A 27,876-nucleotide genomic window follows, 5' to 3' on the forward strand; every position below is an offset into this window, starting at 1 on the left:
TATACTGGCTGAGGATGTTGCAGACCGAGTTCATTGAGAATGCTACGAAGAACATCAATTTCATCTTCTAGTGTTGAAACCTTCTGCTGTAGGGACCCGATATACTCCCATAAATCGCCTTTGCGGACCTTTGTCGGTAGTACCAAACGTTTAAGTCATAGATTTTAGAATTCAAGACCTCGTGTGCATGCTTGCATTGGGTGCAAACTGAGTCCGTGGAGTCAAAAGAATTCAGGCTGGTATCCATTGGAGAACCGTGTGAGAGGATGGAAAAATTTCCCAGTGACCTACTAGGAAAGGCTGTAACAATCAAACTTTGAAACACAAAGATAGAGAAAGGGGACTGATCGTGCTGAAACAAAAATAAATAGAAGGAGCCCGCTAGTGTAGAATTGCCACTCTATATTTCTGTTCGAAGAAATATAAGAGAAATAACTTGTCTTACCAATTACCTCAGTGTAGAGCTGAAGAAAGTCTGCAGATATGAACCAAAACCCTCTTTCCAAATAGCTCGTTGTCCCCAGTGCTTTCTATAGTTTACAATAGGTAAATATAATCGCCCAATTGTGGAGATAGGGTCAAAGAATTTAACATCTAGTAGTCCCCTTCTGTCTCTAGAATGTGAAATCCTCCACTGAGAAGATGTCTTAAATTTCCAACACCACCAGAGAGATGTATCTATAAACCATAGAAATATGAACTACACAAAATGACAGGAAACTAAGTCAACCAACCCATTTATAACCCCATTCCTTTTGAAGCGCTACAATAACGCATTAATAACCCACTCATGATAATCATTTGCCCAAGGAGCCCAAATTTGATCCAAACGTTTCGGGCAGATGAAAATTCCCATAGTTGTGCGAGTTGACATGCGGGAAGGTCAAGTCTTCCTCTGAACAACATCCTTCAACACGCTCTCGAACCACTTTCCATGCAAACCATTAAGGCATTGATCTGAGCACAGCCTAATCACGCGCATGAAGCAGTGAGGATCGTGTCTATTGTCGCCTGGATTAACAAGCACCGCGACAACGCTCGGGTTGGGGGCTGTCACTTTGATCCCCGCCCACTACGTTCTAGCTATCTCTCAACAACAGGCTATGCGGGGTAGTCCCTATGGAATGAGGTGAAGGGAAACAAGTTGGAAACCAACTTGTGTGGGAGATACGGACGAGTGGCCTAGCCAAATGGTTAAATTCAAGCAAGATTATTAATTAGATTAGGTTTAAAGTATGAGACCAGTGCCTTAGTAGAGTCACAAATTCTTGCTTATTGTAAATTGGAACCAAATGACCGGATGGACACTCGCTGCTTAAAATGATTGACTAACCTGAATGATACGCAAACCTATGACCTATGTGTGATGCAGAGATCTTGGTTATTTTTAGTTAAATGTCTAATCTAGATGTAACCTTCCTTTAACTATTTTGAAGCTGGGCTCCAAAGTAGGTTGTGGGAAGGAGACCAACAGGAAGTAGGCTAGGGCCTGATTAACGATACCTTCTGTTGTGCTCCTATCATTCGATGCCTCTGGCGCTGCAGAGACTGTGGCTTTGATGACTGCAAGGTCACCGTGTTAACCACCGAAGAGTTGCTGAGGCCCCTCAAGCTAAGTGAGAAGGGTTGCCCTATATCTCTATCAACCTAGTTTATGCTAGGAGGTAAATTATTAATGCAATCTAAATCTAGTATGCTTATGCAAGAGATTATGGATGAGATTATCTACAGTTAAGTACTTATGTGAAACTTGTTTTAATGCAAGAGTACTTAACAATGTTGTGATACAATCTTAAACAATATGAGTGCTAAGTGATATAAGTGTAAATTTCAAGTAACCAACTTATCCACCATTGATTATTAACACAAGATATTATGCCAATCAACAAGATCAATGTCGGATTCTAAATGCAAAGATGAGATTAGCCAATTTTAGACCTATGACAATTTATATCAGCAGTAAAAATTCAGAGTTTATCATTGTTATAACAACAGTGAGGAAACCACTTCAAATCATGAAATTTGCCATACACATAAAACATAAAAATTCTCAATGACCAACAGATGTAACTTAACTTATTTAGCCCACTTTGTGATGGTGTATTGAGTGATATTTCAGATTTGATTGTTTAGTTTACATCAGTAAACAACCACAAATAAACAAGCTAAAGATGCCAAAAATAGATGGTCAATATGCCAAAAAATAGTAAAAATGCACTAGAACACAAAAATTTCAGTTTTTAGGGCTTTTAGGAAGTGTGATTCAGCGAATTTCAGAACTGATATGTTATTACAACAGTGAAACAATGACAGATCAACAAGCTAAAAATACTAGAGATGATGCCCAAAATGCCTAAAAATAGTAAAAAATTTCTGGAAACTGAAAATTCAATTTTTTTGATTTTTATTAAGTATATGCTTCAGAAATATTTCAGACCTGAATTTTACAGTTATGCAGTAAATTCCAACAAGCTAAAATGTTAGATATAGGTCAAATTAGAGATGCCCAAGTGGCCAAAACTTATGAAAATTGAGATTTTACAATTCTATGTGATTTTGACCATTTAAAATGTGATTTTAGGGCTTAGATATTAATGATTTGACTGCTATAATAAAATTGAAGTAAAACAAGGGTTTAGAGGTCACGTCCTAGGCCCAAGACCCTAAATATCCCATCGTTGAAATTTGTTGAAATTTTGGGATCACGTTGCCGCTTGAAAAATATGAATTTTGAGACCTTAAACCTGCAAAACTGCCAAATATTTAACCTTAAAACTTCAGATTAGGGTTTTAGGTCAATTTAGGGCAAAAGAGGCCAAGGAAATAGAGAACAAGGCTAAGTGAGACAAAATTGTGGGGAAAAAGGGGCTAAGAATATAGATCAGGGCCTAAGGATGAAGAATAATGCCTCAAAGAGGCAACACTATGCCCAATGAGGCTAGCATTGGGGGTATGGAGGGTTTAGAGGCTTAAGAAAAGGCCTAAGGCTTATGGCCTAGGGCCTAAGGGCCACAAAAGGAAGGGATGCAAACCCTTAGAGGGTTGCGACTTAGAGAAAGGTGGGAGAGGAGGCTGAGAGGAGAAGGAGTAGAGGATGAGAAGGCTGGATGGAGGGACGAGTAGGCCTCACAGAGGAGGACGAAAGGCTGAAGATGGAGCCGCAAGGCATCTAGGGCCTGCGGCTAGGGTAAGGAAGGGAAGCCGCAGCGACTAAGGATCACGACTAGCCCTGGGAGAGCTAGAAACTAAGACACAGAGGGTAGAAGGAGGGATGCTAAGGCCTAGGAGGGAAGAACCGGGGCTAGAAGCCCTGAAAAGATTGAAACCCTTGCGCCAATTTTTTTATGCTTCAACTCTTTGATTTTGTAAAAATTCTTTTGTGGAAACCCTGCTAAAAATTCCAAGAGACTACATCTTACCCTCAAGGGCCTAGATCTAGCTCTTCTTCCACTTAACTCCTTGATTTAACTTGCAAAAATAAAATTTACAACACCCAAACGCCAAATATATACAAAATGCATCTAAAAACCCCAACTCAAGTTAGAAAAATAATTTACAATTAAAATTACAAAATTATTTTACAAAATATACATGGGTTTTAAAATAGATTTTGAGAAAAATATTGTTTTATGAATTTTTTTTCCTTGAAAGAATGGCTAAAATGCTTTAGAAAAATTCATGCTCGCTATAACCCTAGCAAAGACTCAATCCACCATATAAAAACCAAGGATCCAACCAAAGTAACCCTTGCCCACAGTCTATGAACTTGGAGACCAGGGATTAACTACCTGCAAACACTATGTATTATCTCAAAATAATAATATAAAACACCACATAGGAAGCCCGTAGTCAATACATATTACAAATCAACAAACAAGAACACCTCAAGTTGCACCCAAAAGTCTTTTATTATAGTAGAAAAAATAGTTCCTAGCAGGAGAATAGTTTACAAAATGCTTCAGCAACAATTTTTTAGTTAGAGAGGAAGATGACTAGAGACCTATGTTGCGGGGGAGCCCCCCCCCCCGAACCCGCTCCCAATCTGCGCTCTGGGTGGGAGTGGCTCGGGAGCGCGCTCTCGAATTTTTTTTTTCGCTCACTGCCAATTTAGGAACCACTGTCGGGAGCGTCGCTCCCATTGCTCCTGGAGCGAAAATTATAGCCCGGGAGCGATCGGGGAGCGATCGCTCCCGACCACTCCTGAGCTATAAATTTTCGCTCCGGGAGTGAATCGAGCGGCGCTGGGAGCGATCCGGCAGGAAAAAAATCCGTGGACCCGAAAAAAATCAAATTAAAAAAAAATAAAATAATTTGCATTAAAAGCCCAATGGGGCTAAAAATATTTCATTATCACTTGAATGAGTTGAGTTAGAGCTGGAGAGCAAGAGCAAAGGAGCGAGGAGAGCGAGGAGCAAGCGCCGAGGAGCAAGGAGCAAGCCTGCAAAGAGGTAAGTAACTTAGTTATTTAGTTAGTTTAGTTAGTTTAATTTAGTTAGGTAGTAATTTAGTTAGTTTAATCTAGTTTATTTAGTTTATTAATTTTATTTAGTTTAAAAATCATGAATCTAAATTAAATTAATAAATTAAATTAATTAATCTAAATAAATTAAATTTATTAGCAGATTCAAAAGCCTACAAATATCAAACACCATGGACCTGGCTATATTTCTTGGCATTTTCCTCTTCTTGGTCCCTTTTATGGTTATTATGGTGTTGGAGAGTAGGAAACGGAGGGGCCAAAATGAAGAGGGGGATGAAGAAGCTGGAGAAAGTCGAATTGATGAAAACCTTGGTGAGGAGGAGCTGGAAGAGGGTGAACATGACTCTCAAAAAACTAAACAAGACCAAACCCCATTGTGGAAATATGTTAACAGGGCTGAAACAGGGAGAGGGGGTGGAACCACTAAATTTCATTGCCCCCATTGTAACAATGATTACACAGGTTCATACATCCGTGCTAGAAAACACCTCTGCGGGAAAAGACCATGGGATGGAGACAAACAAATAGGAATCAAAACTTGTCCAGCGGTGTCAACAGCGGATAGAGCCAAATACATAAGGGAAGAGGAGGAAGCCCAATACAAATCAAAAAAATCAAGGGGTTTCTTTGAACCAAGCTCACAACTACAAGCACAAAGAACTCCTTCAACATCCTCCCAAGGCAATGGATATGGAGGCACAGGGTCATCATCTTTAAGGCGTAGAACCATATCAGATTTCCTTGATGAGGGGTGTAGGAATGATGTGGATTCAAAGGTTTACAGGTTTCTCTATGCATGTGGGATACCATTCAATGTTCTTCGCTCACCTTATTGGCACGAAATGGTTTTTGCCATAAATGATGCACCTAAAGGATACAAGAGCCCTGGGTATGACAAGGCAAGAACTGTTGGACTTGATCATGAAAAAGCAAAAATATCACATTCTTTGAATAGAATGACAAGTTCTTGGACTGACCATGGGGTGTCCATTATATCTGATGGATGGACAAATGTAAAAGGCAAGCCATTGATAAATGTTCTTGCTGTGTCTGTTAGTGGTGCCATCTTTCTAATTGCACATGATTACTCAGACAAGTTCAGGACCGCCATCAACATTGCAAAAGCATTACTTGAAACAATTGACCGTATTGGGCCATACAATGTCATCCAAGTCATCACTGATAATGCTGCTAATTGTAAGGCAGTGGGAGCAATTATTGAGGATAAATACCCCAACATATTTTGGTCTGGATGTTTGGTTCACACATTGAACCTTCTGATGCATGATGTTGTCAAGAACAAAAAAGCACAATACCAATGGATTGGTGATTTGTACAAGAAAGGCAAACAAATGATAAAATTTATTATAAATCATAGCAATACCCATGGCCTTTTCTGCAATCACTCGAGATTGGAGTTGTTGAAGATTGCGAAGACCAGATTTGGTAGCTATTACCTCACCTTCAGGTGTCTTTTGAAGGTAAGAGAGTCATTGGCTAGCATGGTATCAAGTCCACATTGGCAGGTATTAAAGGAAAGGGCTATAATGCAGCTGACAGGGAAGGTTTTGAACTGGTGTAGGAGGCCGCTCTTGATGGTCAGTTTTGGACAAGTGTGAGGCAAGTATTGGATTTCACCAAGCCCATTTATCACACGATTCGGTTTGCAGATACAGACAAACCAGTGATTGGCGAGGTGTATGAGCAAATGGATACCGTGTTGGGGCAAATAAAAGATATTGTTCATAACAGAGATCCCAACTTGTACAAACTGATTCATGATTGTGTGTGTAAACGGTGAAATAGACTTAATCTTCCACTACATTGCTTGGCGTATATTCTTACGCCAAAATACTACTCTACATCTTGGTTGGGCCAACCTGCACTAGGGGGTGGGATTAGGACCAAACCCCATTTAGATCCAGAGGTAACTAGTGGATATTTGCAAGCATTAGAAAAGTTGATACCTGACAGGGAGGAATGTGCAGCTGTGCGCCTTGAAATAGGCAAATACTTCAGTGGCACTGGTTTGTATGGTAACTTCCATGCAATGGACGACAGAGATAGATTTGATTCTCTCACATGGTGGGAAACATATGGCGGCCAGGGACTTTTGCCAAAATTGGAAAAAAAAGTTCTTTCACAGGTTGTAAATACTTCTTCTGCAGAGAGGTGTTGGAGCACCTACAGCTACATACATAATGTGAAAAGAAACAGACTCAATGAAAACCGAGCAAAAAGCTTGGTTTATGTGCACTACAACTTGAAGTTGTTGAGTCATTACTGTGATCGGGCTTATGAGGATCCCACATATAAAATTTGGGACAATCACCCAGAGGATGAAAATTTGGAGGATGGCATTGTACATCTTGAAGAACTGGAAGAGGAACTTATAAGGGATGAAGATGAAGCAGTTGTAGCAGCCATGCCACCTCCACCTCCACCATCCAGTAGCAGTGCTCGAGGTCCGAGTCTTGTTTCTTTGCTGTCGCCACCTCCATTTACACCCTCACATGGAGGGCATGTGCCTTCTAGTTCTGGTCGTCGGTCTGTGCGGGAGACTCCTAGAAGACCACCACGACCTGCTTATACTCCTGGAGACTCTCGTGGCAAGGGCCACATGTAGATTTATAGTTTACTTGTCTTTTCTAGTTTCTATTAGACTTTAGTTTTCATAACTGTTGAGTTTTGAGTCCTTGACTCTTGACTCTTTCATATCATAATGATATTTTTTGTAAACAATATATGACTGTGACAATGAAAATTTGAAGTTTGAAGTTGGCAATTATAACTCATTGGTAATGATTGTGAATTATGAATATGATGCTTTGTGAAAGACTAAAGTTGTTTCATTTCATTTCATTATTCATGTTTCATTTTATAACATTTCATTTCATGTTAACAGTTAGAAGTTAGGACTTAGAAATATCTAAGATATTACTTCTTGTAATGGTTAAACTTAGCTTGCAAGTACAACTTTGGTGATCAATGATGATAAATGTTATATATTGAATTTTCAATTTTGAAAGCTTGAAGTTGAAACTTTAAGATTGAATTTGATGAATCATGATTCACGAGACTCAATATGTTGCAGTTGTAATATGTATTTTACTAACTTGTGGACATGGTTGATGAAGATTATAATTTCTAGATGATTGATCATTGATGTGATATGGTTCAATGATCAATCATCAATCTATGTTTTTTTTATGTTTTTTATGTCTAATTCATCATTCTACATGTTTTTGTTGACATATATGTATCAAAAATAAAAAAATATAAAATATATATATATATTTTTAAAAAATTGCTCCGGGATTCGCTCCCAAACCGGGAGTTTCTGAAAATGGTCGCTCCCGCTCCCCGCTTCCGCTCTCGCTCCCATGTAACATAACTAGAGACTCATCTGACTCTCTAATTTACAGATAAATCTCCAAACAGAAAAATAATGGCTAGTTTCTTTGATCATTGTCAAAATAATCTTGGCCGTTGATAAACACTTCAAAATCTTTTAATCTTGGTCCTTGATTTTTTATTTTTATTTTTGAGGAATTTTCGAATTTATCATTCAGTTCCATTTTAATTTAGCTCAAAATTAATTATTTTGAGCTAATTTCCTCAAAATGTTGACTTTGACTTAACTACCAAGGTCCAAGGGTCCAAATTTTCTTGAAATATACAATATTCTCTTGGTGGAGGACATTTAAAAATTAATTCTTTTGAGACCCACGTATTTTTTCATTTGAAGAATTTATTTTCTTAAGAAAATTTAATTTGACTCTAATTAATTAATTTTCTGGCTTAGGATTTATTTTGCTAGAAAAACTAATTTATTTACACATGAGGGGATTTAATTATTTTTCCAACCTTTTAATAACGTAAGATTTTTCATTTACAAGACTCAAAGATGGAATATACATTTGGCTTAGATCCTCAAGACACAACCCATCTGCGACACAATATGATCTAATAAACCAAGTGATTTGTAATAAAATAATTCAGCCAATTAGCTTAAATTATTTTCAAATCACGTTTACATCAGATTCGACTAAAAACACTAGGACTCACCAAATAATTCAACAATAAATTTTACCCTAGCTTTGAGGGTTTAAGCTGGAGGGAAAAAACTTTTCTAATTAGCCGTATTGAAAAACACAGGTTACTAGTGAAGTTAAAAAACCTCATAGGATGGAATTCGTCATCAAATTATAGGGTTACCTAGGTTGTTACATAGACTCAAGGTTTTACTAAGATCATTTACAATATATAACTTGCATAATGAGATGACCAAGACACACAAACTGCTGATATGTGATTTGATCCTTGTTGAAAAAGTTGGCACTTCCGCTTCCTTGGAACCTTGACAATTTGAGTGCAATAATGCTAAGGAACGAACCTTAGGACGATGCCATGAGAGGATGACACCAAGCTCCAAGAGGGAGCATGCATTGCTTATAACTGCCAGAAGAGAACATGTTGGAGGAGAGGGTTGAGGTGAAAGGGTGCGGGGTAATTCAAGGAGATGGGGGGAGGGGTGATAAGTGTGATGGGAGAGGCGACGAGGGGCACAAGGGGCGACAATTTAAGGGGGACAAAATGAATTTGAGAAAAAATTAAAATCTTCATGAATCACTAGGGGATGATTATTGACCCCTCTTCTCCATTAATCTCGCGCTGGTTTATAGAAGGAGACTTTAGAATAGCCTGAGAGAACAGTCTTTACTCAATGATACAAGAGATGGAGGGTACTGTCTCTTGGTGGGGATGTGTTCCTCATCTATTGAAGGACTAAAAGGGAGTCCCCCAAGATGATGATTTTAGATATGCCTCTGTTGTTGGCGATGCTCAAGCCCATATAAAGACCACACATTTCTGCTTGGTTATTGGTCTTATTCCCAAGGTCCTTGGAGAAAATTTCATTAATGATTCCATCAGAATTGATTAAGATCCCTCCCGCTCATGCCACCCCTAAAATTGAAAAAAAATATTAAAAATATTACAAGTTCTATTAAAAAATTAGACATAAAATTGAAATAAATAGATTAAAAAAAAAGAAAAAGGACTAAACAAATTAACGAACATGTTAGAAAAAAAGAGGTAAGAAAAAAAGAAACATAATTATTAAAAAAAGAGATTGAGAGAAAAAAAACAAATTAAAAATATAAATAAATACAAAATATTCCACATTTTAAAAAAGATCAGAAAAATAATAAATAATAAATAAAACCATATTAAAATATAAAAAGAAATAAAAAAACATTTTATAAATTTTTTTTTTTTTTTTTTTTTTTAAATAACATTAAAAGTTATTAAAAAAATTGGAAAAAAATCGAAAAAATAAATAATAAATAAATAAAATATTAAAAGCAATTTAAAAAAATGGTTAAAATTTTATTTGGTTGCCCTAGCGCTAAGGGGCTGGGGGCAGGGTGAGTGGAGTGATGTCATCGCTCTTGTCGCCCTGCCAGTGACCCCCTGGGCATTGGGGCGGGACGACAGGTCGATTCCTAGAATTGACCAATTGTGTGTGGGTGGTTGATCGATTTTGGTAATAGACCTGTCGCTGCACTGGGTGCCAAAGGGTCATGGGCATCGCGCCGCTCCACCCAACACTGCTCCACCCATTATGCTCGCGGCCCCTTGGTGCCCAGGCGGGGCGGCAGGTCGATTCCTAGAATCGAACAACGATGTGCCACACGTGGCTGGTCGATTTTGGGAATCAACTCCCTGCCCCACGCAAGTGCCAAGGGGCCGCAAGCATGGCGGCTAGAGTGGCAATGGGAATCAACCTGTCTCACCTGGACGCCAAGGAGCCGCCATCAACAGGGCGACAATTTTTTATTATTATTTTTTTTTTTTTTTTTGGTTATAACTATTTTTTTTTTAAATTGTTTTTAATACTTTAATTTTTTATTATTTTTGTTTTTTTAGTTTTTTATTTTTGCCTTTTAATTTTATTTTTTGTTTGTTAATTTCTATTTTTAATTATGTTTTTTAGTGATTTATTTTTTTGTTTTTCATTTGTTATTTATCTATTTTAAATTTGTTTCTTGTTTTTTAAAATTTTTCTAATTTTTGATTTTTTTGTTTATAATTTTTTATATGATTGATTTTTTTTTTTTTTCCCAAATTTTTGTTTAGTTTTTATTATTTTTAATTTTTTTAAACTCTCTTTTTAATGATTTATTTCTTTTTACCTTCATTAAAAATTTTGTAAACTTTTTTTTTTTTTTTTAAATTTTTATTTATTTATCAATCTTTTTTTTTTGGCGGCCAGGGCTGTGTCCATGCTCGACTAGCAACTCAACCCCTCTATGCGTCAATTCAATAGCTGTTTTTTAAGTTTTTGTTACAATGGATCAAGTCCGCCTTAACTGTGTGTCAATTTGATGGTTGATTTTTAAATTTTCGTTGCAATGTGTGAAGTTGTATTAAGGCAGAGACTTTAAAGGAGATACACTTTTAGCATTTAAAAAAATTACTCTTGGTTTAAAGACTCCTTGATTTAGGTATTTATTTTTATTATTTAAAGAATTTTTAAACATGGCATTTGGTTTTGATTCCATGGCTGAAAAATCTCGAAATTTTAAGGTTATTTGAAGTTGTGATATTTTATCTTTAACACCATGGTTGAAAAATGTCAAAATTTTAAGGTTTTTCAGAGTCATGATATTTATCTTTAATGCCATGGTTGAAAATTGTTGGAATTTTTAAGTGTTTTGGAGTCATGATATTTTAACTTTTATGTTATCATAAAAATTTATTGGAATTTTAAGGTTTTTCAAAGTCATGATAAATTATTTATAATGCCATTGCTAAAAAATGTTGGAATTTTATTCCATAAATAGTTGAAGCAACAACACTTTCGATTTTGGCGTGTTTTTTCATGTTTATTGTACAATTTTTTTAGTTTTTAATGTCATTATTAAAAAAATATTCAACCCCCTCCCCCAGACCAAAAAAATGATGAAAGTGTTGATGCAACATCAACACTTTTCATTTTCAGGGTGTTTTTTCATGTTTATTGCACAAAAATTTTGGTTTTTAATACCGTTGCGAAAAAAATAAAATGGAATTTTAACCTTGTTGTCACCTGCCGTCTACAACTCCCTACAAGCTAGTGGGAAAAAGCCTTCAACCCCACAAGGTGTGGTTGGTGGCAAGGAACTTAGAGAAGGGGCTGTTACACTAATCCCGACTCTCTCCATTTGAGCTATCTCCTAGTTTAGCTAAGGGGGGTGGTCCCTAATGAAAAGTTAAGTTAAAAGATGTGAGTTTCTAGGAGAGTGTTATAGTGAAAATGGATTATCTTTAAGGATTTATGGGAAAATATGATGTGGACAACTTGAAATAACAGTGCTAATCATTAACATGAGAAAAACCATAAAACTAGTGCCTTATAAGGAATTTTCTTAACAATTTAAAGATATATTTGCTCAAAGTAAAATGTAATGCTCTCAAAAGATAAAGCAAAGTAACCCTGGAATGTTAACAAAAAATGTTAGCACAAGATATGTAAGATACAAAACCCAAAAATTAGTAATTAACTTGGAAATGTAAAGAAAATGAAGTGTTAAACCAAGACATCAATATGCAATTAGATTTGAAGCATAAAAAGAAAACTCTTGTTTGAAAGGATTACAATACTTGCTTTCGGAATAGACTTTTCATATGAAAACTCAAACTATCAAGAGACAAGTAAAGTAAATGTAATGGAAGTGCTCTTGGTTAATTTTATTAATTATCTCTACAACAAGATTACAATTTAACTCTTCAATCCTTAGGCTTCACCTTCGCCCAAAGATATGGATCTCACAATGAGGAGTCAATAGAGGAGTAGAAATTCCCTAAGATGTCTACTTCAACCAATTTATGTTGGAGCTAAAATTTTAATGAGGCTTCGGGCCTTCCTATACTAAAATGCCTAGATGAAATGCATGTATGTTTTTCCCCAAAAGAGAGATTGATTTGCAATGCTTCAAAGTAATGAAAATAAAATAGTGTTTAACGTAAGTTGCAATTATAACTTCAATTGGAGGAATAAAATTAGCTTACAAGTGTTGCATGTGTCTCATCAATTGATTGGAAATGAATTAAAATTATACAAATAATTTGCTTGAAAGTAAAATTTGTTTCAAATAGACAATGACAATAAATCGCTTTAATATTCAAGATAACAACGTAGCATAAAAATGAAGCATGTATTCAAATGCCCATGAAACAATTTACCAAGGTAAATGGAAACGAATCAAAGTTTGTTAAGAATATAAAATGCTTGCATGTAAATGATGAATTGCCCAAAGTGTAATCTTGTAGCTCCACAACAACAATGAAATAGAGAATGCAAAGCTCAAATGAAATTGTAACAAACTTTAACTTAAAAAATGAAATGTGATAGTGAGGTTGTGTTAATTCCCAATTAAAGCATGCATGTAAGTTAAAAGAAAACTAGCAAAAGAGAATCAATCCACCCAACAAAGGTCCTCCCTCTAAATGAGGAGAAGGGATGCCATGGGTAGAAACCCAAGCTCCAACAAGAAAATTGGAATTTTATTAGGTATTACAAATAAGAGATGGGAACCTCTCTCTAGGCCTCAAAAAAGCCTAAAGGAAAAGTTTACAATATGATGCTTCAACTATGAACCTTGATCAAAACTCACAAGTAACGAGGCCTAAGAAAACCTTTTTTATTAAAACCAACAAATCTCAGATTTAAAATCTGAATTTTACATGTAAATTTCAGCAACTTAGAAGGAGAGGAATTAGCATGAGAAAGAGAAAAGAAGTCTCTCCTAAGGCCCATGGCTTAGAGAGGAAAATGGGCAGCCCTCTAGTGAACTTGACTTGGCCAAAATAAGCCTCAAAAGGGCTCACGACATCCTTGGAAATCGAACCCCAACACTTGCCAAAGGTCCTGCAAACACTTGTTAGATGTTGCGAGAGGTTTATCTTCAAAATCTGCCACGCAAGAGTTAGCAAACAATCCAAACCACTGTATATAATATCGTCGAAATATCACTGATTTTCGCAAAGATCGCAATATTTTCTGGGAGAGGAAATATCGCGATATTTTCTCTCCCTGAAAATATCACGATATTTTTGAAATATCGGTGATATTTCGGGAAAATATCACGCTACGACCCAATTTATCACCGGGCGGGTAAAAATACGCAGTGCCGCAGCTAAAAAAGGCGAATTTCGTTTTTTTTTCCTCATTTTTGTTTTCTGATTGTTGGAGAAGGAAGGGGAGAGCATTGTGCTTGCTGTCAAGGAGGAATCAAGGGTTGAATAGCCATTATCGCCACCAACAACGAATTTTTTGTTGATCAAAGATTGAAGAACAGTGAGACAATCTTCATTTCTTCCATTAATAGGTATGTTCTAAAAAACCCCTATGTTAATGATTTTTTTGATAGATTTAGGGTCATTTTTGATTGCCTCTTTCACTACAAACATTTTGCTTTTTTTTTCCCCATTTGCTATGATTTTCATGCCCATGAGCCAATGCAAGGGTTTTCTCCATATTTGGACAACAAACTCCATTTTTTTTTAACTTTCAAATGCACCCTCTTATTGTCATTTTTCATTGAATTCACATTGCAAATAATGTAGCAAAAAAATTATTTTGAAAAATGAGGTGGTTATTAGTAATTACTTATTAATTTTAATCTTTTTTTTGGTGCCCTAGGTTTGAGTTAACTCACTACAAAATTCAAATATGCCAAAAACCTTGGACCCATTTTGGGAGTATGGGGAGCCTAACAGTGGGACAAATTGGGCATATCTATTATGCAAATTGTGTGGGATCAGGATGATAGAAGGGGTTACGCGATTGAAATACCATCTGGCTAAACTCACTGGACATGATGTTGGGATTTGTACAGTTTCTAGTCTAGAGCTTATACAAAAAGCTCTTGAAACAATTGATGAAAAAGACAAAAAGAAGGAAGAGGCAAAAAGAAACAAGGCTAAACGTGCAGGTAGGTCTTTCGGGATATCTTCTTTTGATTTTGAGGCTAAGAGTAGTGGGAGGGGCTCCACAACATCACCTGCTACTACTAGTGTGAAGTCATTATTTTTTGTTCGACGAACAGGACATGGAGCACAACTTGACATAAAATCAATTGTTAAAAAAAGGGAGAAGCAAGAAGCAGATAGAGTCATGGGGAGGTGTCTTTTCTGGAGCGACTTACCTCTTAGCATAATCAAAACCAATCCATTTTGGCACCCAATGTGTGATGCTATTGCTGTTGTGGGCCCAGGGTACAAAAGTGATACATATGAGGAGTTGAGGGTGCCAATTCTTCAAGCAGAAAAACAAGACATCAACTCTAGATTGGTAGAGTTGAAAAAAACATGGGAAGTTTCTGGATGCATAGTGATGTCTGATGGTTGGGCTGATAGGAAGGGTAAGACCCTTCTAAATTTCTTGGTACATTGTCCTACAGGTACCATGTTTATTAAATCAGTGGATGCATCAACACATATCAAAGATGCAACAACAATATGTGAGTTGTGAGATGGGTTCATTCAGGAGATTGGTGTGCAAAATGTGGTGCAAGTCATAACAGACAATGCAACTAATTATGTGTCTGCCGGCAAGATGCCTATGGAGAGGCATTGTAGATTGTTCTGGACTCCGTGTGCAGCACAATGTATTGATTTGTTGCTTGAGGATATGGGGAAACTTTCCTTCATCAAGGAGGTGGTTGATATGGCTAGGAGCGTCCCCAAGTTTATTTATAACCATGCTTTTGTTCTTAGCCTCATGAGGAGGTTCACTAGAAACAAGGAGTTGCGGCGTCCTACAATCACACGTTTTGCCACAAACTTTATTACTCTTCAGTCTTTGCTTCGATGCCAGTTCGAGTTGAAGCAAATGTTTTTTTTGATGAGTGGCGTGATTGTAGATACAACAGGAGACAGGACGGGAGAGCCATTGCAAAAATGGTGTACTCTGACACGTTTTGGCAGGGAGTAGAAGAAGCATGCTCAGTTAGTGAACCTATAGTAAAGGTTCTGAGATTGGTAGATGGGGAGAAGCCTGCAATGGCTTATTTGTATGAGGCCATGGATAGGGCCAAGGAGGCCATTTGTTCTTATTATGCAGACAAGGGTTTTGTTAGGCTTGATAGGCATATGATGTTATGGGATTTCATTGATAGTTGGTGGACAGGGATGCTTCATCGACCCATTCATGCAACATCACTCTTCCTCAACCCCGCATTTTCATACAAATGCGGCTTTGATTTTGATGGCGAGGTGATGGAAGGGCTCCATTCCTGTATTCATAGGATGGTACCTGATCCTGAGCTTCGTAGCAAAATCAATCACGAGATACAATCTTATCAGGAATGTGTTGGCCTATTTGGCTTTGATGATGCTATTAGGGAAAGGACCCTCTTCATGCCACGTAAGTGACAAGTCATCACTCATTAGAAATTAGAATTTTCAATTTAGAATTTCCTTACTTATAATTCTAGATTTTTAAAATTCAATTATGTAACTTTTATTTGAAAGTTTAATTATGTTTTAAGTTTTTGAATTTTTTATTCTTTATTTGTTGTAGATATTTGGTGCCAAAGCTATGGTGCAAGGGCACCAAATTTGTAGAAATTGGCCATAAGAATCTTGAGTCAAACATGTAGCCTTTTAGGGTTGAGCGCAATTGGAGTGTATTTGAGAAAATACACGCAAAAAAGCGCAACAGGTATAACTTTGAGCTTTAGCCTTCAGTTGAGCAATTACACTTATTGTAATTTAAAATTTTTAATTTATGACCCTCAAGTGTCAAGAGTCAAGAGTCAAGACTCATTAGTTTTTTTGACACTCTTACAGGTTCGAGTTTGCACACCTCAATGATTTAGTATATGTGCATTACAATATCTGATTTCAAGTGAAGCAAATAGAAACACCAATGGATCTAGATGCCATTTCCTTAGACAATATTGATGTATTGTCTCAGTGGAGGGTGGAGTCTGAAGAGCCCATCTTGGAGGAGTCACCTTCATGGTTAGAGCCAGATGATCCATTAGAACAGGGGTAGAAGGAGGAGGAGGACTCGGAGGAGGAGCAGGAGGCAGAGGAGGAGGAGGAGGAGCAACAAGAGGAGGAAGAGTAGGAGGTAGAGGAAGAGGAGGAGGAGACTGTGGGAGCATCAACATCAACACCATCTGCTATAGATATAGGAGAGTACAACTCCATACTTAGCACTCATTATTTGACATTAGGGGCAGGGCCAGGGTCTTCTACTGATAGGAGCAGGTCTGGCAAACAACCCATCATGTTTTCTCGTAAAAGTGGGAGAGGGTACTGATTTCAGATAGATAGTTACTAGTTTCATTTGTTTTGCTACATATAACTCATGATGATGAGATACTTTTATATATGTGATGTTATTTTGTATTGGTTCTCCACATTTGAGTCCTTGATTGGACAATTATCAGGGATTAGCAGGATTTGGTATCGCTTTTGATGTATCATTTTTTTTTGACATCATATATATCAGTGCTTTCTTCATATTTATGTGCCAATGTGTTTATTTCATGTTGTTATTGCTTTATATATTTAAAAACCTGAAAAAATGAATATATTATGCATTTTTTTATGCTTGCTGATATTGTTGCCGATATTTCCGATAAGATGTTTTCTGCACCCTCGCTGATATTTTGTTGATACCGATATTATCAACACTAATCCAAACAATGGTTGCAAAATAAATTAAGTATTCATGGAAAAATCAGCAAGATGAAATGTTTATGTACAATTATAATTTACAAAGGGATAAGTTAAAGAGTTTGAGTAAACTCTCGCCTTTTCTTAGCCATCTTCAAGCTCTTAGATAGCAAATGAAAGCAACGAAGTACGGTGTTTTTTAAAAGAGATTTAAATTTAGAAGTACTTGGCTTGTGTACAAGTTATGTTCCAAAACACCTGCAAAACCATTTTGTAAGATAAGACTATGAAGGCTCAAAGAACAAATTAGAGTTCCTTTGAGAATGTATCAAGAGTGGGTTGGTCTCTCCAAAGACTTCCCCTAACACTTGCTGCTTTGATCCCAACAAGATGTTCCCTCTACAAAACTTCAATCAAGAATTAGTTCCATATCGATTTAGCAATAAACAATGATAAAAAACTCTAGAGATTTATTTGAAACCAACTAGAGCATTCTATACTTAGGGCATACTTGTAAATCAAATGTCAATGCAAGACAGCTCTACATTAACAAATCTATAAGAGCATATGAAAACAAATTAGATCAAAGCATGAGTAAAAATAATTATACCAATGACCAACAATTCATCACATTCGAAAAGGAGAAACACCTCATGAATGAAACTCCAAAGTCTTTATTGATATTTTTAAAAGTGTACAAGGCAACAACATTTCCGCAAGCACAATAGCTAGTGACAATATGATATAATAGGAGAGCCCATGGCTCTATTATATAGAGTTGGGAGGATCCCAATGTAGAAGTGATTAAACAAGTTGCATGAGGTGACAATTCCAAAGACAAATTTGAATTTGTTGAATGAAGCTCCAATGCCAAGTGTAAAAATCGAATTTTGGCAAGTGGACATCATTTTCTTCTTCCCTTATGTGCCAAATTCGAATTTTATGATGGAATGACAAGTGTAGATAGGTGGTAGCCCATGTGGGGACAATTTCCCATAAAAATATCCACCAAATATTCTCCCAAATCCTCCCAAATGTGTATTAACTTTACAAATTTGAATTTCCAAGTAATCAATTTTTTCATTTAATGCTAGAAATTCGATTTTATTTGAGCACATGTCGTTTCCTTGATTTTAGGAATCCACATCACCTTGGGATTTCACTTTAACTCCTCCATAATTTTCCACCTCATTTTCACTACATTTAGCATGTGTGGATATTTATTTTTTTCCATTTATTTAATTTTTGGCTTAATTAATTATCAAATTTCCCACTAAACTTAGGAAAAGTAGTTTTTGAGGGTTCAAAACACATTTTAACCCCTCAAAATGTGTCATAGTAGAAAGTTGAGGGTGAGAGGTGTAAATTTTATCACTCATACTCCATACAACTTCTCTAGATCTCACTTATTACATTACAAATACAATTTTATTAGCAATTTCTGCAGTGCAGAAAATCTAAAAAATTAAAAATTGACTACCTAGACCTAACCAAATTCCACTAATTTTTATGTGAGATCTAGTATGGCAATATACATCAAATCTAGACACTAAGATGTGTTAGGGGCTCAACCTTCAAACCGTCACCCCGGCTTTGGGGTAAAAAGTGAGTGAAAAAACCCAGAAAATTATCCGCCTCTAAAAAAGAAGGGATAATTAACCAGATAAAAAAACACTCCAAGGTGTACTCGTTTGCTGATCATGTCTCAACATCCTAGGCCTATTACAAACTCAAAATTTATCATTACTAGTATCATTTATTACAATTCCCCGCAGGGTGTGGAATCTGGGTACAAGAAAGATGATGAGAAAATAGAAGTAGAATTAAAAAACTTTGTTGACTGATGATATTTGATGGTACAAGTGTCTTTTGGATCATCCTTGGGCATGGAGTCTTCATATAATCATCAGGTGCCACTCCAGTGGTCAACAAACCCGAAAAAATAAGAAGAAGAAAAAACGTTGATGCAACATCAATACCTTTTGTTTTCATGGTGTTTTTTCACACTTTGCAAAAATATGGGTTTTCTGGTCTATAGTTCTCATTTTGAGGTTACAATGCTTGTTAAGTTGGTAACTTTTTTTTATTCATTACATAAAATTTAATTAAAAAATTTACATCCTATGGGAAATTCTTAATTATTAAAAAATCCTAGAAATACATAATGCAATTCCATGAGAGTCTGGATAATGCCTAGCATGGTAATATACATTGACCCTAATTTAGAAAACACACTCAAGGCTTAGTTGGAAATCACACTCCAGCTTTGAAGGATGTAAGTGAAAAATTTCAATTAATTATTTATCACTAAAAAGAAAAAATAATTAACTAAGTAAAAAAAACACTCTACAGTGATGTTCTTACTAACCAGGTCCTAAGGATATAAATCTGTTACATAAGTTCATCATTCTAGTGTCAATTTCCCCATGGGGATATGTAATTTGCATAGAGAGAGAAGATAGAAGAAGAGAGAGAAGAAGGGGCGAGAATTGCCCAGCTGGACTTTTAAACTCTAAAAAAGTTTGATTGGTGCCTTGTTCATTGGGGAATGGGGGGTCCTCATTCCTTGCCAGGTACATCTGAGCAAGTAATAGCTCTAATGAGAATAATTTAAATCTTTAGTGAAGCTTTTATATAATTGATCAATCAATTTGAATGGTCAACCATTTAGCCCCAACTTGCATTCCAACCATATGTATGTTCGCCATGTTTTATTACCGTTAGGGGAATTTTGAGGTAAAAAGTGGGCTTCAAAACAAAAAATGTACGAGCAAAGTCAACTTTAAAAGAAGTGATAAGATTCAAGATGATGATGTTATTCTCAAAGGTAAATAATTTTGGAGGGAAAAGATATATATATTTTTTAATTGTTTTTTTTACTTATCTCCTTATAGGTTTACTCAAATGTTAAGTCTAGACATTGGTTGGATGTGAAATTAAATTCCTCTTCTGAGTACCCACTATGCATACTTTTGAGTAGACACACCAAAAAAAATGAAAATACATGAAAAACTGAAAGAAACACATTTTTTCATGAATAAGTGAAAAATTTCAATTAATTATTTATCGCTAAAAAGAAAAAAATAATTAACCAAGTAAAATAAACACTCTACAATGATGTTCTTACTAACCAGGTCCTAAGGATATAAATCTGTTGCATAAGTTCATCATGTTAGTGTCAATTTCCCCATGGGGGTATGTAATTTGCATAGAGAGAGAAGATAGAAGAAGAGAGAGAAGAAGGGGCAAGATTTGCCCAGCTAGACTTTTAAACTCTAAAAAAGTTTGACTGGTGCCTTGTTCATTGGGGAATGGGGGGTCCTCATTTCCTGCCAGGTACATCTGAGCAAGTAATAGCTCTAATGAGAATAATTTAAATCTTTAGTGAAGCTTTTATATAATTGATCAATCAATTTGAATGGTCAACCATTTAGCCCCAACTTGCATTCCAACCATATGTATGTTCTCCATGTTTGATTACCGTTAGGGAAATTTTGAGGTAAAAAGTGGGCTTCAAAACAAAAAATGTACTAGCAAAGTCAACTTTAAAAGAAGTGATAAGATTCAAGATGATGATGTTATTCTCAAAGGTAAATAATTTTGGAGGGAAAATATATATATATTTTTAATTGTATTTTTTACTTATCTGCTTATAGATTTACTCAAATGTTAAGCCTAGACACCGGTTGGATGTGAAATTAAATTCCTCTTCTGAGTACCCACTATGCATACTTTTGAGTAGACACACCAAAAAAAATGAAAATACATGAAAAACTGAAAGAAACACATTTTTTCATGAATATATATATAAAATTTTATTTTTAATTTTATTTTGTTTACCTATTGGTGTGGATCTGCTAAAAAGTATGTAGAGTGGATATTCTGTAAGTAATTGGTGTTTACACTTGACATTTGAGTAAAGCTATAAGGAGATAAGCTGAAAATACAATAAAAGAAATAACTTTATTTATTTTCCTTTAAAAATTTGTAACTTTTATTTTTTTAGATGTCAATTTCAGATCTCAAAATTCCATTAATGTGAATATTAAGTGAAAATGGATTATATATTATGAAAATAAGTTTGGTTCTCTATTTTCAGTTGCGCATATACTTTTCTTGTGGGTTCTATTGAAGTGTGTAATAAAGCATAGTTAAATTGAATGTTATTATATCAATAGCTAATATAAGGCATGTTATGTATAGTTTGTTATTCATATAGGATGAGTGTGATTTTCAAGATTTATTATTCAACTTGTGTGGTAAGAACATTGGATTGATGAATGTATCTAGTCTGCCATGTTGAACGTTTGTTTTTCCCTTTCTTCAGATGATAAAGGAGGTACAAAGTTGGCCTTATGGGTGGCCTGAATCTCCATTATTTAGAAAGAGACCAGAACGAGGATATATTACTGGACAACTGTTAGTACATGATAAGTAAGTTTCAATGTGGGATGCATTCTATATTGTTAGACCGAATGAGATGTAGTGTCAGCTAAGACATTGCATTATGAGGTACAGTAAAAATGAAGATGTATGTTTTTGTTAGTTAAGATGTGGTTCTGCCATTCTGAATTTATATTTGTGATAATTATATATGTAAAATCAATATTGGAAATATCATTTTGGGGAATATATTGCTGAGGATCCAGAAAGAAATTTATTGAAAATATAGGAGAAAATATCGGCAAGCATAAACTTGGACCTGAAAAACTCGGAGAAAATCATCGGAGATGCTATTCAAGTTAGCTAAGGATAGTCATCACATGGTGCATCAATTAATGAAATCAGAATCATACAGAATGTTAGAAATCCATAAGAAACTAGAATGGATTTTGGCCTATCTTCATGTATCTTCCGTTGAACTTTGCCACTTCATGCCAGTACGATTTGGACTGATTATTCATAATTAGGTTTGTTACCGCCCAAGTTCTAACTTGAGCTGTAAAAGTCCCAATCAACAGGTGAGACCCCAAGAGCAACTTAGAAAGACTACCCACTGTCACTTCAGTAGTGCTTTCCCTCTTTTTAAGCTGGCTCTCCTCTGGCACAAGGGGGGCTTCCCTAAGCAAACTATGGTTCCCGTGAAGCAAATAGAATGTAAGGGACATCTACGACTTAATGGAAATGTGGTTTCAAGCGAAATTAGAGCAATAAATTCCAAATTTATGAAACAGAAACTAAGTCTAAAATAGATGTGAATAAAAGAGTTTCTTAGACTTGTAGCAATCTGATTTTAACGAATTCAACAGTAATTTCTAGATTTACAAAACATAAATAAAATGATGGATTTTTTACCTTTTTATTTAAGGTGGTCGAAAGGGAAGACAAGTGGCTAGATTCCAGATTGGGCAAATAGGGTTAATGGAGCAGATTTAGATGGCTGTTTTAAAAATGTTTTAGGGGCAAGCTGAACTGAAAAATGCATGCCACAGCAGTTCTAAGTTGGCTGTTAATCTCTGTAGAATTTTATGTAGGAAAGGTTCTGCAAGAGTTACATATTCAAACCTAGATCTAGGGTGAGTTTTACAGATGCAATAGGATAATTTCCATTAACAAAACTACAAAGCAAAAAGAGAGGAAATTTCACACCTAGTTTGCTTCCATTGTGGTAGATATAGCCTCCATTGTTGCCACATGAAATGAGGTTTGACAAGTATAAAATCAGAACCAACACAACAACAATAAAGCTCCAAGAAATTGCCTCTGTAATATTCCTAACTAGGAAATATCAGTGAATATAAAATGCATGCAATCAGCTACAACAAAATAAAATTCTGATGACACAAATCACAATCAGTAAACACAGTAAATACTAAATAGAGCCAAAAATCTGAGCCATGGAATTAATCTGGAAATATGAGTACATCTGTGGTAGAAATGGAACCTGAGCTTGCTACTGCAAACTATGGAAAAACCCAGGTGTCAATACATGATATCCAAGTGTTGGAAAGGTCCTTGGAAAAAACTGTGCACTCCCTGGAAAAACTGTTGCAGCTGGTTCCAATCAACCCTGTGTTTTGGCTCTCAAAAGTTCTCAGAAAATTCACTGAAATTAACTGGAGCCTCTCTACATAAAACCCACAAAAACCTAGAAAGTGTTTGGGCTATATCCACAAGTCACCGATGACCCCAAATCTGCATGTTGCTGTCACTAGTCTGTTAGAGAAGCTACAAAAATCATACTGCTGCAAAAATGCCCAAATCTCCCTCAATGAAGTCCTCTCCAACTCCAACGAATTTCCTCTCCCAATCTCCACGTGATTTGTAGGTCCAAGGTCCCCTACACTCCTAGTCTTAGTGAGTATGTAGAAGATGCTCGGTAAACCTTGCGTAGGCCCCAAATATGATAAAATCAGCTCTCCAAAATACCACACCTTCAGCCCTGCAAATCACCAAGGGAAAATTTGTTCTTGTGGCAAACTCTCTGCAAAAACTCCAAGCAAACACCCCTCTATGTTGGCTCCCTTACGCCAACGAATTTGGATTTTGCATCCCTGGAAAAATACATCCTGTTGACCACTGGAGTGGCATCTGATGAATGTATGAAACACTTCATGCCCAAGGATGATCCAAAGGACACTTGTACCATCAGATATCATCAGTCAACATAGTTTTTTAACTCTATTTCTATTTCTCATTATCTTTCTTGTACCCAGATTCCACACCTTGCGGGGATTGTAATAAGTGATACCAATAATGATGAATTTTGAGTCTGTAATAGGCCTAAGATGTTGGGACTCGATTAGAAAACAAGTACATCTTGGAGTGTTTTTTTTATCTAGTTAATTATCTCTTCTTTTTTGGAGGCAGATAATTTTTTGGGTTTTTTCAATCACCTTTTACCCCAAAGCCAGGGTGACAGTTTGAAGGTTGAGCCCCTAACACATCTTAATGTCTAGAGTCGATGTATATTACCATGCTAGATCACACAATTTTTTTTGTGGAATTTCGTTAGGTCTAGGTAGTTATTTTTTAATTTTTTAGATTTTCCGCAATTCTAAAATTGCAAATAAAATTGCATTTAAATTGTAATAAGTGTAGTCTAGAGAAGTTGTATGGAGTATGAGTAATAAAAATTATACCTCTCACACTCAACTTTCTACTATGACACACTTTGAGGGGTTAATACTGTGTTTTGGACCCTCAAAACACACATTTCTTAAGTTTAGTGGAAACTGTGGCATTTAATTAAGTTAGAATTAAATAAAATAGAGAGAAATTAATTATTCATGTGACAGAATGATATGGAAATGACTTGGAAATTATCCTAAGTGAAAGAGTTGAATCAATGGACATGTGGAGGATGACTTAGTACACTGCATCATAAATACACCATTATTTTACAAAATCTATTTTCCCAAAGATAAAGCAACAGTTGCACATGTGGAAAATCGAATTTATTAGAGGAACTCATGTACTAAAGGAATATTCTATGGAATATTTGGACTGAGGATTTCGTGGGGCCTTCTCTCACTGTTAGCTCGAGTGCTTGTACACCTAGCACTTCACTGTGGAGGATTATGAGTTTCACTTGTAGGAGATCACACAGTTCTTGGGATCTGTGCAGAGCATCTTTGGGATCATCATCTGAGGTGGCAACACTTGGTTTGAGTTTGAATTGGTTTGACTAGAGTTATCTCATTGCTTTGGTTCACTCATGGATATGTTTACTATGCCATATAGAGAATTTGACTTTCCTTGGGTGTGACATGAGGAATTCGATTTGCCTTGGTGTCTCTATTATCTCCACTAGGAACTCGACTTGATCTTTCTTGGGATTTGCTCCAAGTTCAGTTCTCACATGCATTCTTCCTTGGGATTTGCTCCCAACTCTCTATATAATGAGGCTATGGGCTCTCATATTGTATCATGTTATGAACTATTGGGCTTGAGGAAACTCTGCCATTTTGTACTTAAATACTTTCTTAATATAATCAAGACTTTAGGGTTATGAAACCGGATTTGCTGAAAGGAGGCTACAATGTCCGAATCTCATGAATCAGACACGATTTGTTGGAGATTCGAATCCCAAAATGGGACACGTCGTGTCCTAACGGGACACACTCGAATCCCGTACGTGTCCCGTTAGGACACAATGTGTCCTGATTTTGGGATTCGAATCCCAAAATAGGGAAACCTGCGGGCATAAAAGGACGTTGTTCTTTCACTCATTTACCATTTCTCTCTTTCAGTTTTGCATACATTGAGCTGTGGGCAAGGAGCTAAGGGTTTGGAGCAAGGACCTAAGGGTGTGGAGTGTTCGGAAAGGAGATTCAAGCACCAGGTAAGTGCATTTCATCTCTATTTTTTTGCATTTCTATTATAGCAGTTTGTATATGATTTTTTTTTACAAATTTGTGCATGTTTTGTTTATTTTTTTACAGTATTCAAGGCTCAATCAAGGGCAGTAGTTAGGGGGCAAAGGAAGGGGAAGAATGTCTCCATTGGAGATGCCCCTCCTCCCCCAATATCATTAGAGTCTGCTGCAAGTAATGTAGAGGGAAGATGAGGACCTAAAGACAACACTGAGAAATATCCCTTGTGGAAATATGTCACAAGAGAGGATGGGACAAGCACCAAGGTGAAGGGAGGAGGCAATGTGTAATGGAGATGCAACTTTTGCAACATTTCTTTCAAAAGCACATATTACTGTGTGAAAGGCCATTTGTTGGCTTTACCAGGTTATGGAATTGGAGTTTGTAAAGTTGTTCCTTTACAAAAAGGAAAAAAATGGAAAAGGAGTTCACTGTTGGTATGACAAATGTGGCTGCAAAATCAAGAAAAACCAAGAATGAAGACCCCCTTCCATTTTTGAGGAAAGACACCACCAAATTTCCATTCGAGAGTTCTATTGGGGGTCAAGCAGCAAAAAGAAGAGCAATTTCACTTGCTCCAGTGGACAAGATTTTTCAAAAAGAGAAACGGGAAGAGCTTGATCTCAGCGTTGCCTTCTTTTTCTATCAAAACTTCATATCATTTAATGTTGCACGCTCACCTCTATTTATTGAGATGTGTCAAGCTCTAACTCATGGGTCTCCATCATGGTATGTGCCTCCTGGTTCAGAGAAGCTTAGAACCACATTGTTGACGAAGGTGAAAAAAGAGGTGCAAAAAATGCTTGAGCCTATTAAAGCATCATGGCCAACATCTGGGGTTACCATTGTTTCTGATGGATGGACAGATCCAACACGACACCCAATGATCAACTTCATGGTGTTTTCCTTGAATGGTCCAGTTTTCTTGAAAGCAGTGGATACACTTGGAGAATACAAGGATGCACAATTTATGGGTGAGTTATTTATTAAAGTTATTGAAGATGTAGGTGTTGATTCTTGTGTGCAAATCATTACAGATAATGCACCTGTTTGCAAGGCTACTGGCGTGATTGTGGAAGCTAAATATCCACAAGTGTTTTGGACACCTTGCATTGTCCATTCATTGAACTCAGCATTGAAATCCATCGCTTCTGATGTGCTTTGGATTGGTAACATTATTGAGGATACACGACATATTCGTAACTTTGTGCAAAATCATACAAATGCCCTCACTATCTACAAGGAGTACAACAATCTATCATTGTTGAAAATTGTTGATACACGATTTGCCTCCTCATTCATGATGTTGAAGAGGTTGAGGGAGGTCAAGACCGCTCTTGGGGCCATGGTTATTTTTGAGTTTTGGTCTTTTTGGAGAAAGACAGATCAAGTAGCCTCTAAAAGAGTGAAGGAAACAGTGCTAGATGATGCTTGGTGGGAGAGGGTAGATCTAATTATTCAGATCGTGGACCCTATCATTTCTTTGCTTCGATTTGCAGATACAGACAAACCCATCCTAGGAGAGGTTTATGAGGGACGAGATTCCATGATTGAGTTTGTGAGGAGCATTATTCTACAGAATGAGTGCCCCGAGTATGAGACATCACTAGACGCCTTTTGTGGTACTATACAGGATATTCTTGTCAGTAGATGGGACAAGAATTGCACACCTTTACATTGTGGGCTCACTCATTGAACCCAGAATACTACAACCACGAGTGGCTGAATGGTGGACCTTCTCGCAGATTCCCTCCTCACATGGATGGTGAAATCTCACAGGAAAGGAAAGATGCATTCAGGCGGGTTTTCCAGGATAGAGCATCCCTTGATGAGGTGGAGGATGCCTTTGCAGAGTTTTTCACTGTCACTAGTTGATTTGTAGTAAATGATGTGATTAGAGACAGGGGGCTAAGAAGCCCTATTCTTGGTGGGCAAATCATGGGGAAACAAGCCCTCCTCTTCAGCAGTTTGCCATGAGGCTCCTCGCTCGGGTGACTTCATCCTCTTGTTGCGAGAGGAATTGGAGCACATATGGGAATTTGTATAGTAGTTAGCCATGAGGCTCCTCGCTCAGGTGACTTCATCCTCTTGTTGTGAGAGGAATTGGAGCACATATTGGAATTTGTATAGTGTGAAGAAGAGCAGGCTTGAGCAATCCAGGGCAAAGACAATGGTGTATGTGCACACCAATCTTCGTCTTATTTAAAGGCAGAGGGAAGAGTGGTTGAGGGGAAAGGCAAAGATGTGGGATGTCTTTCCTGATGATATGGGTCTGGACAACAGTGTTGAGTTGGCATTGGCCAACCTGGATCTCAATGATCCAGTGCTAGAGCTTGTTAGATTTGATGACAGTGATATTTTAGAGGGGTCATCCTCCACACCAGCAGATGCAGAGGCGACTATGGA

At 36.7% G+C, this 27,876-nt stretch overlaps 1 protein-coding gene across 1 annotated transcript in view; it reads left to right on the forward strand.

The window, feature by feature from the left end:
• The window catches only part of LOC149224281 (putative rhamnogalacturonate lyase B), a 480,785-nt gene that overhangs the window by 188,459 nt on the left and 264,450 nt on the right, over positions 1–27,876 (forward strand). The window contains exon 8 of the mRNA XM_089386062.1: positions 21,483–21,589. Within this exon, the coding sequence (XP_089242188.1) occupies positions 21,483–21,589 (107 nt within the window). The remainder of the gene's footprint in view (positions 1–21,482; positions 21,590–27,876) is intronic.

The sequence above is a fragment of the Pinus tabuliformis genome, chromosome Q, assembly GCF_031772625.1.
Source record: "Pinus tabuliformis cultivar Carrire ecotype Pingquan chromosome Q, CPIR1, whole genome shotgun sequence".
Lineage (NCBI taxonomy): Eukaryota > Viridiplantae > Streptophyta > Pinopsida > Pinales > Pinaceae > Pinus > Pinus tabuliformis.